The 14,055-nt window shown below is 54.2% G+C and overlaps 1 protein-coding gene across 1 annotated transcript in view; it reads left to right on the plus strand.

Moving 5' to 3' along the window:
• The window catches only part of CDX1 (caudal type homeobox 1), a 12,071-nt gene extending 1,830 nt beyond the window's left edge, over nt 1–10,241 (plus strand). Inside the window, exons 2-3 of the mRNA XM_010166385.1 lie at nt 9,664–9,809; nt 10,035–10,241. Coding sequence (XP_010164687.1) covers nt 9,664–9,809; nt 10,035–10,241 — 353 coding nt within the window. The remainder of the gene's footprint in view (nt 1–9,663; nt 9,810–10,034) is intronic.
• Nucleotides 10,242–14,055: the final 3,814 nt, after the last annotated feature.

Genomic DNA, 14,055 nt, shown 5'->3' on the forward strand with positions numbered 1-14,055 from the left:
CCTCCTACCCGCGCTGGGGGGTCCCTGCTGCCCACTTCAAAGGCGGTGGGCAGGTCCCCCCTCGGGGCCAGCCCAAATTGACAAGGGCTTTGCTTTGTCATGGAGATGGTGACCGGCTCCTTTGGCAGCGAGGTGAGGTGCAGGGCCCTTTGTCCTGCCCTGCCGGCACCCTTTCATCCTCCCCCCAGGCTGCCAGGGTCACTGCCAGCCCCCCTTTCCCGGACCCGACCCTCTGCCACCGGGACCCGCCACCCCTCTCCCGTGCTGGCCATGAGCTCTGCAGAGCACTGCTGGGGCCAAACTCAGTACAGGAGTAGTGTTCTCCAGATCCGTGTGGTGAGGTTGGGGATGGTCCCCACTGGGAGCAGTGGCTGTGGTGGAGCAGGCAGAACACCCCAAAAAATGGGAAAAAAAAAAGCCCTGGTCTGGAAAGAGTAAGGAAGAGCCAGGCTGGTATTTCCTGACCCGTTTTAAGCACTGAATATATCTATTTAGGAAAAATGCCTCCCCAATACCCAGTGGTGGAGACCCACAGGCGTGCTGGGGCTGAGGGCTCCCCTCTGCCCCAGGGTGGAAGTGGGGGGGTGATCCTCCCCCATCCAACTGGGACCCTGCCACTTCTGCAGATTTTGTAGGTTCAAAAGTCTCGGTTTCTTCTAAGGAGAGAGATGGGAGGGAAAATTAATGAGGGGAGAAAGACATCAGCACACCCCTCCTCTGGATCAAGGGCATGGTTTTACACCCAGCAGTGGGGTGGAGATAAAAGGGGGGCTTGAAAGTGCCTCTGATTGAGTTAGATGACAACTGAGTTGATTGAATTCTGGAAAAATATCCTTAGTTGCTTAGTTTGTATCTCTTAGAAGAAATACATACAAAGGGACAAATAAAGCAGCCTCATTCCCCTTGTGCTCAGAGGAGCCCCAGCGATGCGGGAATGGGTGCTGGGGTGAAAGCCCCTTTCTTGTGGTGCTTCCCCAGGTCGGATGACCACCAAGGTCCCTTTTTAAGACACTTGCAGATTAAGGACCAGTCCTTGTGTGACTGCAGGATTCCGTCATGGTGAGAGCATATGTTGGGTGATGGTGGGATGCAGCTCATGTTTTCCAGGACTGTTCTTTAAATATATATATAAAAAAGCCTTTCTCAATTAAGTTTGAAAGAGAGCATGGTAGAGATGGGTTTGACATAGATAAGGCTGAAATTCTTAGATGAATCATTTTATTGAAATCAATAACCTGGACTTTAATCAGGCTGGATTGATTAAGTACCCATCTCACCACAGTGGGAATAGGAAATGAATACATGGACATTTTTGCTATAAATATCAACAGTTTCATTGCAAATGCTATAAATCATAATACTTCAGAGGGCTGTAAATTAAGGTTCCTTCTCTGTCTTGCCTTGTATAAACAGCTCTTGGCTGTAGTTTCAAAGCTTTTGGGAAAGAGCTGTGTGATGGTAAGAGAAAATGTTACGCAGGAAGTAGAAGTGTGTTGGGGGCTTCTGCAAATGCAATCCAGAGCTCGAGAAAAAAATCAGTGAGAAATCTCCCAGTGACTCACTGCAGAGTCAGGCTTTACAGAGGGATGATTTTATATACCTATTGCTAAATACGTGCGTGTTTCACCCGGCTGAGCCGAGATAACCCTGCAGCAGAAAGGATTGCCACGCCAGAGGGTTGGTGGCTGGAAATGGGGACTTAAAGAGAACCAAGCTGGAAGATGTCCCCAGGCCTCATTTCTCTCTGCGATGTCACCTCTTTTTCTGCTCATAAAATCTTCACGAGCAGCGTGTCACAGCCTCATGCTTCCTCCTTATTCACAATTATTTGCAAACTTCCCTGTGAATTGCACCCTGGCTCTATAAAAAGCTCAGGAAGGCGGCTGGAAACAGTGACTGGATGAACTTTGAAATTCACCCTCTGCTCGTTAGTTATGCAAATCCTCAGATACTGCCTCGGGTCTGGCTTTTAGGTCACTAATCAAGCAGGGGCAGCAGTGCTAAATATTGCAAGTGAAAGTGCCATCGGGGCATCCCTCGGGCAGGCGAATGCCCTCGGGGTTTTGTGTGGCATCAGTGCCTGTGGTGTCCAGGCAGGTTTTGGGGTGATGGAGAAGAAATAGTGATGCTCTGAGCATGGCCGAGTGGTGATTTGCTCGGTGTGCAGTTTTCCATCACAGTTTTCACTGTTTCCAGCTCTATTTGTCCAGCCTTAGTGAGGTCCATGAAAGCTGGAGGAAAGAGTAATGAGACAGAGGAATGTTCTCCATGGACAGGCAGGGTTCATGCTGTGCGTGATATGTTTTGGTGTGACAGTGGTGGCTGGAGAACGATGCATTTCTCTGGTCAGTCCCTGCGTGGGGGACCCTTCTTTAGGACATGGTGACTCCACATCAGACTCTTTGCTCCCCTGGGTCCCCTTTGGTGTGTCCGTGCATCAGGCCTCATCGGTCCTTTCCCTTTGAATTATTAACCCACAACCTGCTCCTGGCCCCAGCTGGGATTTGTTGACTGCTTAGCCTGCTGGCCAAGGTACAGACCCTTCCAACTTTCCTAGAGTTGAATTTTCTTGAACAAAAGGGGCTTCCCTGGAGCACTGGCCGTACCTACGTGATGGGCTTGGCTGGCTAATACCCTGGGATTAGCAGAGGGACACTTTAAACCTCTGGCCAATGGCAGATGTTTCCTACAGGGGACACTTCAAGGACGCCCACTCCAGTGCTGTTAGCTTTGTGATCACCTGGATAAGGGGCCAGATCCTCCCCCGGTGCTGCCCCATGGTAAGGATGGGCTGAACCCTGTGGGGCTGTGAAGGAGGAGAGGAGTGCTGCTGTCCAGCCGACACCACCACCACCTTGCTGTCCTCCTCCTGCCGCAGCTGGGACAAATCCAGCCAGGATGTTGATCCGGATGAGTTGTATCCAGGCTCAGTGCCACAGGGCTAGTGTGAAGGCCATGCTCTGAAATGGGCTGTTTCCAGCCCACATGCCGCCCCGGCACTCCTCACCCTCCCGCGCTGTCATGGTCTTTGACCCGGCACGGGAGCCTGGTTGGTGGTGCTTGGCTCGGTGCTTGTAAAACCATGGGAGCAACTGAAGGAATCCACCAGTTGCCAAAATAAAGAGTTGAATCACTGCAGGGCTGGGAAATGCTTGCCCCAACACCCAGCCTGAGGCTGCTGCCCCTGGGGTTGAAGCATCTCCTGATGTGTTGTTCCATGTCTGAGAACACGGGGTTGTGATGGGGAATCACTGGCTCTCTGCAGCCGCTGGCAACCTGGATTTGAACCTCATGAGAGGAAGATGAGGCTTGCAGGAGGGGTGCCTTCACCCCCCGCATATGGGTGTGGGTGCAGAGCTGGCCCCATCCCACTGTGCTGGCAGTGCAGAGCCCAGCCGGGGCCAGCCTGTGCTCCTGCACACCAGTCCGTGCTCTCCTGATCTGGTTCTTCCCCGTGTGCTCCTGCCCCTTCCCAGCAGCTGTGCTGCCCTGTGTGGCTTTGCCCCCCAGCTCTGCCAGTGCCATGACCCCCAGGCAAGCAGCCCCCAGCCACACACACTCACCTACAGCAAATCTGTGGGGCTTTTTAGGAAGCTCAGAGCTCAATCCTACGTGTGCAGACTAGAAAGCCATCAGGAGAAGTGACGTGGTTTTGTCAGTGAAACATTTCCAGTGCACGATGTATTAAGCCAAATCAAGTTTTATTGTTAGTGAGGTGACCACGGGAGCGTTGCTGTTTGCTCTAAAGTCCTTAGCACCAGGAAGAAATCCCCAAGTTGGGTCTGTGTCAGGCAAACAGCCATGCAAGGAGCTGCCCTGGGGGCTCCTCAGAGGTGTCCCCAGCCCCTGTGGGCACAGATGAGTCCTGACTTCAGCCCAGAAGCTTGGAAATGCCCGTTTCTCTGACCTGGAGCAGAGCTGGGTCCATCAAGAGAGGATTCATCCAGCATCCCCTCCCTCCACAGTACAGAATCATCACATACACGCGGGGTGGGGTGATTCCTATGATTTCCATGATTCTTCTCACACAGTTTCTGACACCCGGCAGTTGTCTAAATCGGACACCCTTTGGCAGAGGAATGATGTCAGGCAGGGATCTCAGGAAGGATTGCCCTCCAGAGGGGTTTGTTTCTCGCAGGCAGTGATGAAGCAAGACACATGGCTCCGGTCCTTCGCCCCACATCGGTCATCCCATCCATCACCCCTCTGCTTCCTGCGGCAGAGGAAAAATAGCTGATGATATTGAGGCATGCATGGGAAGGGGAAGGCTTGTGAAAACCCTGATCTGCTGGTTCCCAGCACTCGGGGAGGGTGGGGGGCTCGAGTTTATCCCCCCTTCCCTGGCCAGAGAGGAGCCCGTGTGCTTTGGGGAGGCTGCTGGAGCTGGAGGGGAAAGGTGGGGAACAAGCGAGTGTGGGGCAGGGGGGGCAGAGGGAGGGTGTCAGGGGGCTCAGCCCCTCCTGCTGTCAGTGCAGACTTTGGGGTTCCCATTTCCAGTAGGTTTAGGGACAGTGAAACGGGCTGGGTTTCCTATCCCAAGCACCAGCATCGCCACTGGGTAGTGCGGCTGCCGTCACCTCTGCTTGGCAAAGGGAGCATCCACCCCCTGCGCAGAGGCAGCCGGAGCACATCTGGCTGCCAGATGGGGTGACTCCAACCAGCCTGGGGCTCCTGAGCATCAGGAGCAGACCCCAGCCCTCTACTGGGCCTGCAGTCTATTGTCATGGGGGCATCACTCTGCCAGCTGCCCCAGTCTTTGCAGTGAGGGGAGGATTCCCCCATGGAGCTGCAGAAGGACCAGGGTTAAGCTGCCCAGGGTGTCCCACCAGCAATCAGAGCCCTTGGTACGTACCCTGGGACTCCACTCTGATTTAAAACTGCTTCTGTGCCTGTTTCTCCATCCGTGGCTTTGCCTAAGCTATGCTGTGGATGGGAGGAAGTTTTTCCTGATGCTTTCCCTGGGAAGGAACGGCAAATCTTGATAGAACACTGATTCTTCTGGGATGGGAGCATTTTATCCTCTTTGCAAGTAGGCTATAGGGTGGCAGGGTATTTTGAGGCATTGAGCAGCTTCAGGAAGTGCTGGGAAGGGGCTGGTTCAAACCAAGGGGGAAAGAGACTGTGGGGTGGCAGTGGCAGAAAGTAGTGAAGGAGCAAGAGCTGGCATTGGTGTTTGGGAACTGGTGTTTTCCCCAGTTCCACAGAGCAGTGCACCCAGCCCGGTGTGCCCAGCACAGCGAGGAGGGGGTCAGAATGCTCATTCAGAATGAAGTGGCTTTATCATGGAGAGAAAGCACCCACCTGGGGGGACAGTCTTGCACCCCAGCTTGCTGCACTTGAACTCCAGCACAGACAAGTTCTTTCCCTGGTGCTCACTGGTGACGGGACTTTCACACCTGATGTTTTTCAGCAGTAAAATACTGTAGTGCCATCAGATGGTGTGGAAACACACCCGGTACAGACAGACAGGTGGATGGGACTGTACAGATGGATCCAGTGCGTGGCCAGGGCATCGCCAAGAAGGTGGGACCATGCAGGGCTGCTCCAGGAGCACATTGCCCAGGCTTTTCATGGCAGTCATGTGAGGAACTGCCGTGCAGCGAGGCGTGCAGAGCCGCCGAGGAGCCGTGGGGCTGGCTGGTGTGACAACAACGCTGCCATCCCCACACCAACACCTTCCCAGCAAAGCAGTGTGTCCCACCTTGGTTGCTCCAGTGAGCAGGTCACTGCTGCCATACCCCGTTTGCCCCGATTGGAGCCCTGATGGCTGCATAGCAGCTTCCCACAGAGCCAGAGTTTGCAGCTGCTGCAATTTGGAGCTGCTTTGACCTGTGAAATAGAGACCTTTAGAAAACTGTGCAGGTTTATGCTCCTCGCTGCTGGCAGCCGTGCTGCTCCCGCTGCAGCTCGTGGTGGGAATGCTCCATTTGGAGCTGGCCTGACCCCCTCTTCGCTGTGCTGGGCACACTGGGCTGGGTGCGTTGCTCTGTGGGACCGGGGGAAACACCAGTTCCCAAACACTGTGCCAGCTCTTGCTCCTTCACTACTTTTTGCCACTGCCCAGGGTGCCACTGCCACCCCACAGTCTCTTTCCCCCTTGGTTTGAACCAGCCTCTTCCCAGCACTTCCTGAAGCTCCTCAATGCCTCAAAATACCCTATAGCCTCTCTGTTAGGATGTTGAGGGCACAGTTTCTTATTGAAAGCCATCCTTGGGGCAGGCCAGGTCTGGAGAGCGTGAATTACCCCCTCCCTGGCAGCCTCTACCATGGTCATGAGGGTGCAGAGCTCGGGATGCTGGGCACAGGGATCTACTTTGATTTTCCCTTCCCCTGCCAGGATCCTGACCCAATCCAGGGCAGGAGCTCCAGCATCCCCATCCTCGGGACCAGGCTGCCATGGGGGGCAGATCCAGGCTGGGGGTCGGGACCCCATCACCCCACATGTGTGTGAGTGTGTGTGTGCACACTCAGGAGCGTGTCCTTTGGGATTTGCACAGCACATTAAAGCTATTCCCTTATCTAATCGCGGCTCAGGTGAGTGCTATTAGGGTTATACATTAACAGTGGTAACCATACCCTCTCCCCACGCAGCCATTGGCCCTGCCTTGATCCCAAAGCCAAAACCATTCCCACCGGCCCTGTGAATGGCTCTATTTGGCTGCTTGAGCAAATCCTTTGCCTGGTCTTTTGGGGACAAGCAGGAGGGATTTTGAATGCATAGCAGGGCTGGAAGGGGCTGGCAGCTGTACTAGGAGGCATCACCAGCACCCCCTTTGCACCCCTCGTACCCCAGCCTGGTGCAGCAGCAGCAGCTCTGGGCTGTGCCAGCTATGGGACAACCTGATCCACCTCCAATGGGCTTTGCTGGAAATGCTGGAGGGGCTCCATGCCTCTGCTCAGCCGTGCTCCCCACCGCAGCACCAGGGTTTCCCCATAGATATGAGGATTCCCCATAAGGAGCCAGGCTGGCTCATCCCAAATTTCCTCTTTCCTTTCACAGAGCCATAAAAAGTCTCCAGGAGAGAGTTAAGTGTAACCTAGCATTCATATTCAAGGTAGTTGAATTATTCATTGTCAATAGTATTTCTTGCAAATCCTTTTCTTTTCCTTGTGAATCACCCACAGTACATTCCCGAATTCAGCAAACATCACTGAAACCAGCAATTAGTTGAGATGAATAACTTTCCATCTCTGGTTTGGTCATGAGCCCTCTATTTTGAGTCTTTGCCACCTGATATTGGGCACAGAGAGAGACTGGTGCCCAGCTCACAAGGTGATGGCTCACCAGTGTGGCCAGGTATCTGCCAGAGCTGAGGCAAAGCAGAGGCTGCATCAAGGATGAACAGTGAAGAGGGAATAACAAAGAACAAGCTGTGATGGATCTATTTACAGCTGCAGCAGGAAATAATAATTCCTACTGAAATTCATGGCATATGTGGTATTCACAAACTGCCTTATTTCTTTATTCTTTAATTATTTTTTTTACTTCATCTGTCAATTCCTTTGCTTTCCAGCTGTTTTTTTTTTTTCTCCAAGCAGTGGTATTCAAAGAGCAGTATTGTAAATAAGATCATTTTAAAGTCATTATCTCTTCAGAAAGGTTTTTGCTTTCAAAGGAAAAAAGAAAAAAAAATAAAAGAAAAAGACAAATTTATGTGAGAAAGAAAAAAACTTGTAGGAGTCCCTGAGCCTACAGGGAGCAGGCAGAGGGAGCCTGGTTTCTCACAGAGCTGCTAAACCCTGCGTAAACCTTCGCTGGTGCCTCTGGTTTATTCTGTAACTCCCTGGGAATCGCTGTGTTTGCAAATTCAGCACAGATGCTGAAGTCCTTCTGAAACCAGGATGCAGAAGTCCTTCTGATGCTGATCATATCCCTCAAATACAAGTTAGTGGCTAAAGCCCAGCCTGGTGCTGGGAGATTTGGTTTCTATTCCTGGCCGTGTTGCAGCCTTGCCATGCTCCTACCCTTCGGGGATGGCACTGGGACACTTGGCCATCCCAGATGGCCCCTGGCATCATCCCACTCATGAGCCCATGTCAGCACCTACTTCCAGAAGCAAGCGCAGGAGGACAGAGAGTGTGACATAGTCGTGGACATTGGGTGCTAACTTGAATTGCAGGGCTGCTGGTGTTGTGCCCGGGAGCACTGAGGTCAAGTCCCCACAGGGTGAGATGTCTCCTGTGCCCACCCCGGCTCCCACGTCCACCCAGGGCTTCACACACACTCATGGGCTTCCACATGTGATTTGCTTGGTGACCCACAGCAGAAGCGAGAGCTTTGCTGGTTTTTGCTTATTTAGTAGAAAAGCAGCTGCCTTATCACATCCCATGGGATGCCGTGAGAGAAATGACCCCGGGGGAGCCCCTCTCCCACTGGCTGTGGGTTGTCCTGTCTCCAACATTCTTTACATGTATCTTTCAGCATAAGAAGTGGCTTAGGAAAGTCCCCATCTCCTTGCAATGAGGAAGCAGGGGAGAGACATCCTTAAAAAATAAAATTAAGTTGCTTGAGGAACAAATTTGCAGCCTGGGGTTTGGGGTTTTTGCTCTGTGGAGATTCTCTAATGTCTCAAAAGGGTTGAGTCCACTCTGGAGTCTCTGAGGCACAGTTTTCCTCTGTACCACCCAAACTCCTTCTTCCACTAAGACGGCCAGAATTTAATAATATTGTTGAGACTTCTCAATGTCCATCCAATTCATCCCAAACTGGCCAGTGTGCCAAGGACTTGTTCAGGGGGACAGATAAAGAGGATGGCAGGCACACAAAGATCCCTGTTCCTGGGGAGGAGGATGCAAGTGAGGTTATATGGGTTGCTGGGTCACTAGAAATCCCTCCCTGCACATCTGCAGCAGTGATGGGCAGTATCCTGTCCACGGGCTATTTTTGACTGTATTTTTCTGCTAGAAAGTGTCAGGTACCATTTGCAGTCCTGTGGGACTTGCATCTGTGTGCTCACAGATGCGGGGCTCAATGGCCCCGAGCTCTATCTGTATCTGGGGAGCCCAAGGTGAGATTTGGGCTGGCTTTGACCAAACACCGCTGGCCCATGGAGCCAGTCCCCAGGAGTGCTTGGGCATCGTGTGAGCTTTCTCCAGTACATCTTTAAAGGCTGCACCAAATGAATGAGCACTGCCCTTCATCTTAGCTCGGTACAGGGAGAAGGAAAATAACCCTCTTGGTGGCAGAGAAATGCTGTCATCCCTGGGCTTTCCATCTTTCCCCTGTACTGATCCATGTGCCTTCAAGTGAGGGCACCTTGGGTTTAGGTTTCCCTCATCCCTCCCTGGATGTATTTTTGCAAGCAGTTTGTCCTCAGCCCACATCAGGGCTTGCAGCTCTGCTCCTCTGGGGAATGGTGTGTCATGGCACATGGGATTTTTGGTCCATTTTCTCATGATGCCTCTGAATCCCTCCTGTTCTTTCCACCAAGCCCAGGTACTTTCCAACACAGAGAAATAACCTGGTGCTACCCAGGATGGGCACTAATTCCAATAGGAACCCCACGACTCTCTTTTCCACTGGTCTCCAGAGCATTACCCTGTTTCTCCTGAGCTTTCCACAGGTGGTTGTGTATCTCCTCAGCACCCTTGGGGATGCTCCTGCCCCTCCACTGCTCCCCTTCATCCTCTCTCAGCTCACCCTCACTCTGCTCTCTCTACCAGGCAAGACCAGGACGAAAGACAAGTACCGGGTGGTGTACACGGACCACCAGCGCCTGGAGCTGGAGAAGGAGTTTCACTACAGCCGCTACATCACCATCCGTCGCAAGGCTGAGCTGGCCGCTGCCCTCGGGCTCACTGAACGGCAGGTGAGTGCTGTGGTGTCCTGGGAAAACCACGTCCTGGGTGGAGAAGGGCATGGGGAGGGGAAGGGCTGCCGCCCAAGCAGGAAGTGGTGGTCCCACTTTGCTCCACAGATTTCCCTTCTCTTCCAAATTCTGGGATGCCCTCCCTGTCCCAGGAGGACCCTGAAGGTCGTTATCCCTGGCTGCATCCATCCCCATCTCTGCATCATCTCCTTTGTCTTTCTGCAGGTGAAAATCTGGTTTCAAAATCGGAGGGCAAAGGAGAGAAAGGTGAACAAAAAGAAGATGCAGCAGCAAAGCCAACCCACCAGCACGACCACGCCAACCCCACCGGCTGTGGGCACACCAGGACCCATCGGAGGCCTTTGCACCAGCAGTGCCCCAAACCTGGTCTCCTCATCTCCACTGACAATCAAGGAGGAATTCATGCCTTAGCCCCCTTCACCAGCTATAGACACCAAGAGATAAGCACTATGCAGCAGAGCCCAGCCGGTCCGTGTGCTCTGGAGAGCGACAGCCCCTTCCCAAAGACGTGATGGTCCCCATCTGAACCAATGGCGTGGCCAGCGAGGCTGGGCGAGGTGGCACCAGGCCCTTCCCAAGGGGCTGGTGGGCTCTCTCCTATGTAAAAACCATAGGTTAGGTAGTATTGCTGTCCTGTAGGAAACATGCCCTGGTTTGGTCTCTAGTACTTGTAGCCCAAAGCAAGGTCTTCATGTCAGCAGAAGGAAGGTGGTGGTGCAGGAGGTGCTTCAGGTGGAGCTGGTAGGAAGCTTCCTTCATGGTCCTCCTGGTGATCCAACTGCCTGGTGCTTTTGGGGCAGTTTGAGCAAGACTGAACTAGAAAAAAGGCCTGGCTGGGTTCAAGGCAAAACAAACTTCTGCTGAGCTGGTCTCCTGGATCTGCTGTACCAGGAGGGGAGTGCCAGAGGCAGAGCGAGTTGGACTGCAGGAGCCAGGCAGGACCTTCACTCGTGGGACCCAAGGGGGGACACCTTCAAACCATGATGATGGTGGTCAGCTGGAGTACATCTTTGTCAAGAGTCCCTGTGCATCACTGTCCACATCCCCTGGCCACAGCAGCTCCTGTGCCTCCAGCTCTGCTCCTGAAGCCAGAAGGAGCCACACAGAGATGTGTCCATCAGCCCCAGTGTCCCCAGCTGTGCCATGGCAAAGCAGCAAGGTGGAGGAGCACAGGGAGAGGAGAGGAGACATGCAGACATGCTGGAGGCAAATCACCCTTCTGAGCCCTGAGACCACCTTCCTGTGGGGAAGAGGAAGAGAACAAGAAGGTTTGCCATTGGGACAGGATGCAAGAACCAGCTCAAGACCATCCAGAAGAGCGATACCAGTAGAACTTTGAGGAGCTGCTCCAAGGGATCACAGCCACCGCGGGCACCGGGAGCTGCTGCCAGGGTGGGCAGGGGCCATCTCTAAGAAGGCCATCCTTAGGTGATGGAGAGGTGGTTTCCAGAAAGACAGAGAAGTGTTTTTTTCCTATTTTCTTCAAACCCCAAAGGACTCCAGGTTCTGTTCTCCCTGTATCCTCTCTCCTCCATGCACCGCACCACCTCCCTCCCGCTGTGTGCCCTAGGCCAGTGACTAATACCCTCCTTTTCCTGATGGTGAGCTGCAACTGAAATGTCCCTTCATCCTGCTGAGTCCTGACCAAAGGCCAGGGTGCTGGGTGCTCTTGGGCTGTGGCTTCCCAAGGCCAAGACAGGGATGAGGCAGCACGAGCATGGCATGGCGTCTTACATGGCCTTTCCCAGCACTGTCTCTCCAAGCTCCAGGAAGCTGGAGCAGCAAACATGTCCCCAGCTGCCTCAGAACGCTTGGCCAAGCCCTCACATCTCACCCAACACCACTTGTGCATCACATCCTTTGGCTGCTCTCACCAGCCTCACACCACTCCCAGCCCCTCCTGACCCAGAAAACAAGGTGCCCAGGCACAGTGCAGCGTTCACAAGAAGGTCCCTGCCATGGAACTGCACCCACCGCCCACTCCAGCCCTTGTAGGATTTGGGTGTCCCTCCTGTGGGAGCTGGTGACACTTCCCTTGGCCACCACTGCCAGCTGTGCTTGGTGGCAAGGATGAATGTTTGCATTGGCTCGGGACTTTGGCTCAGTTTTCGTGTATATAAGGCAGAACTGGTTTTCCTTTTTATTTTTTAGGCATCGGTGAAAATAAAAGCAAGCAGGAATCCTGCCCACCACAGGTTTGTTGCTGTCTCCTCCCAACCCACCGTGATGTGGCAGGGGAGGGATGCTGGCTCCAGGGTCTCACTGATGCCAGTGTCCCCAGGCAGATGGATGTCTTGACACAGCAGCCTTGCTCCTGTAGCACATGGTGTTCTCATCCCACCGGGGCATTGCTGGTGGTGGCATGACCCACACCGTGGTGTGGCATGGCTGCATCTCATCCCTTTGCCACCAACAGGGCTGATCATGCTAGGTGACCTGATGGGTACAAACTCACAGCTCCGGGGACAGCCAGGGAAAGGGTGAGGCCAGGTTTGGGCTGACAGAGGCCAAAGAACAAGGCCAGCTGCCCAGAGACGTGGCCACCTCCCATTGGTGCCTCCTGGCCTCTAATCTCATTTTATGGCTGTTGACGGGCTGAATATCCTCCTTGTCCAAGAAGAGCAAACAGAGAACGAGGATGTGAGATAGAGCCGGGGACAGCTGGCATCGGTGCCCAACATTCCCCTCGCTCCATCCCAGCCACGTCCCCCTGCTCCTGTGGGACAATGAGCAAGGGGCTGCCCTCAAACCCCTACCCAAAACAGCTCCTCCAGCCCCAAAAACATGCCAAGTGTTGCCTGAGAAGAGGTGTGGACATGTGTGCCAAGGCAGGATAAAGTCCTTGTGGGTGGAGGAGATGGAGGAGCTGGGGGAGGATGAGGTGGCATTGTGGAGAGAGGAACAGAGCAAAGGGTTTTTTCCTGACCTTGCAACAGTGGCTGCACCCATCGCTGTGCTCTGGGTGACACTGCTCACCAGCGTGGTGCCTGGGCTGCCCGTGGCATGGACCACCACCGCCCTGCACCCCTGCAAGGGGACGTGGGGCATCAGGGGCTAAAACAGGCTGGAAGAGGCAAAGGAAACAGAGCCAGTGCTGTGTGGGAAAAGGGATGGGGATGGGTGGGCAAAAAGCTGGGCTGAACTGGGGCAACTGGGATCCGCTTCTGCATGGAGACTCCAGTGTGGTCCCCATGCCAGGGGCTGGCTCCTCCACACGCATCAACCCCCTCGCTGGGCTTCTCCTGCCTTTGACATCCAGTTCTGTCATTGCCACGTGGGCACCGGCTGGTGGGGTCCTTCCCTGGCAGGGGATGGGGTGGTGGCATCACCATCACCTGCAAGGTCTTGCTTAAGGGGGAAGCTTGAAGGGGAACAGTCTTGAGGGGGGATGAAATGTGCATCTCCCAAATTCACCTGCTGCATTGGGGTGCCTGTGGGTGGGTGAGGGGCTGGGCTGGAGGGAAGATGCTCCATTGTGCACCCAGAGAGGCTGCGGGTGCCGTTGACAGGATGAAATTCCAACTGATACCCTAATCTGGCGCCTGCCTGTTTGCACAGCAGGGTAAAAGTCCAGCGTGCCGTGGGCTGTGCCCTTGGGTCCCTGCCATCCCTGTGTGCACAGGGAGCCAGCGCTGGCGGGAAGAGGCAATAAATGCACCCACACGCCCTGCCACCCCTTCCCCCAACACACACACACGCTCCTTGGCTGGGTGACGAAATGCATCTGCTGCATCCCCGCTCCCGTGTCCTCCCCTGCCTCCCTCCAGCCGTCATTTGGGCAGGGATGGGTGAGCCCTGTGGGGTCTTCCCCATGCCAGGAAAGGAGTTGGTAGACTCCATGTTCCCACCAGATTTGATCCAAACCTCCTGGATATGTCACCTTGACGGTTGCACCCCTGGCAGGTGACAGGTACCGAGTTTTAGCACCTGCAGCAGCTGTCTCCCAAGTCACATGGCCCCACGTGGAGCTGGTCACTATGGGGACAGCCTGAGCCCAGAGCCAGGGGAGCCTGGGGACTGTCCCCAACAAACCTCCACAGTTTCTTCCTGTTCTTTCCTCTGCTATTCCCACCAGCTCCCACTGACTGGCTGCACCCCTCCTTGGAGATATCTTGAAATCATCATCAAAATAAGGCCACACACACCAGGTGGCCAAAACCACTGCCGGCCTGCCAGCAGCCCCCGGGATGGCATGCTTCCTGGCGGTGACTAACCACAGGGTCGC

The sequence above is a fragment of the Antrostomus carolinensis genome, unplaced genomic scaffold (genome assembly GCF_000700745.2).
Source record: "Antrostomus carolinensis isolate BGI_N321 unplaced genomic scaffold, ASM70074v2 scaffold15224, whole genome shotgun sequence".
NCBI lineage: Eukaryota > Metazoa > Chordata > Aves > Caprimulgiformes > Caprimulgidae > Antrostomus > Antrostomus carolinensis.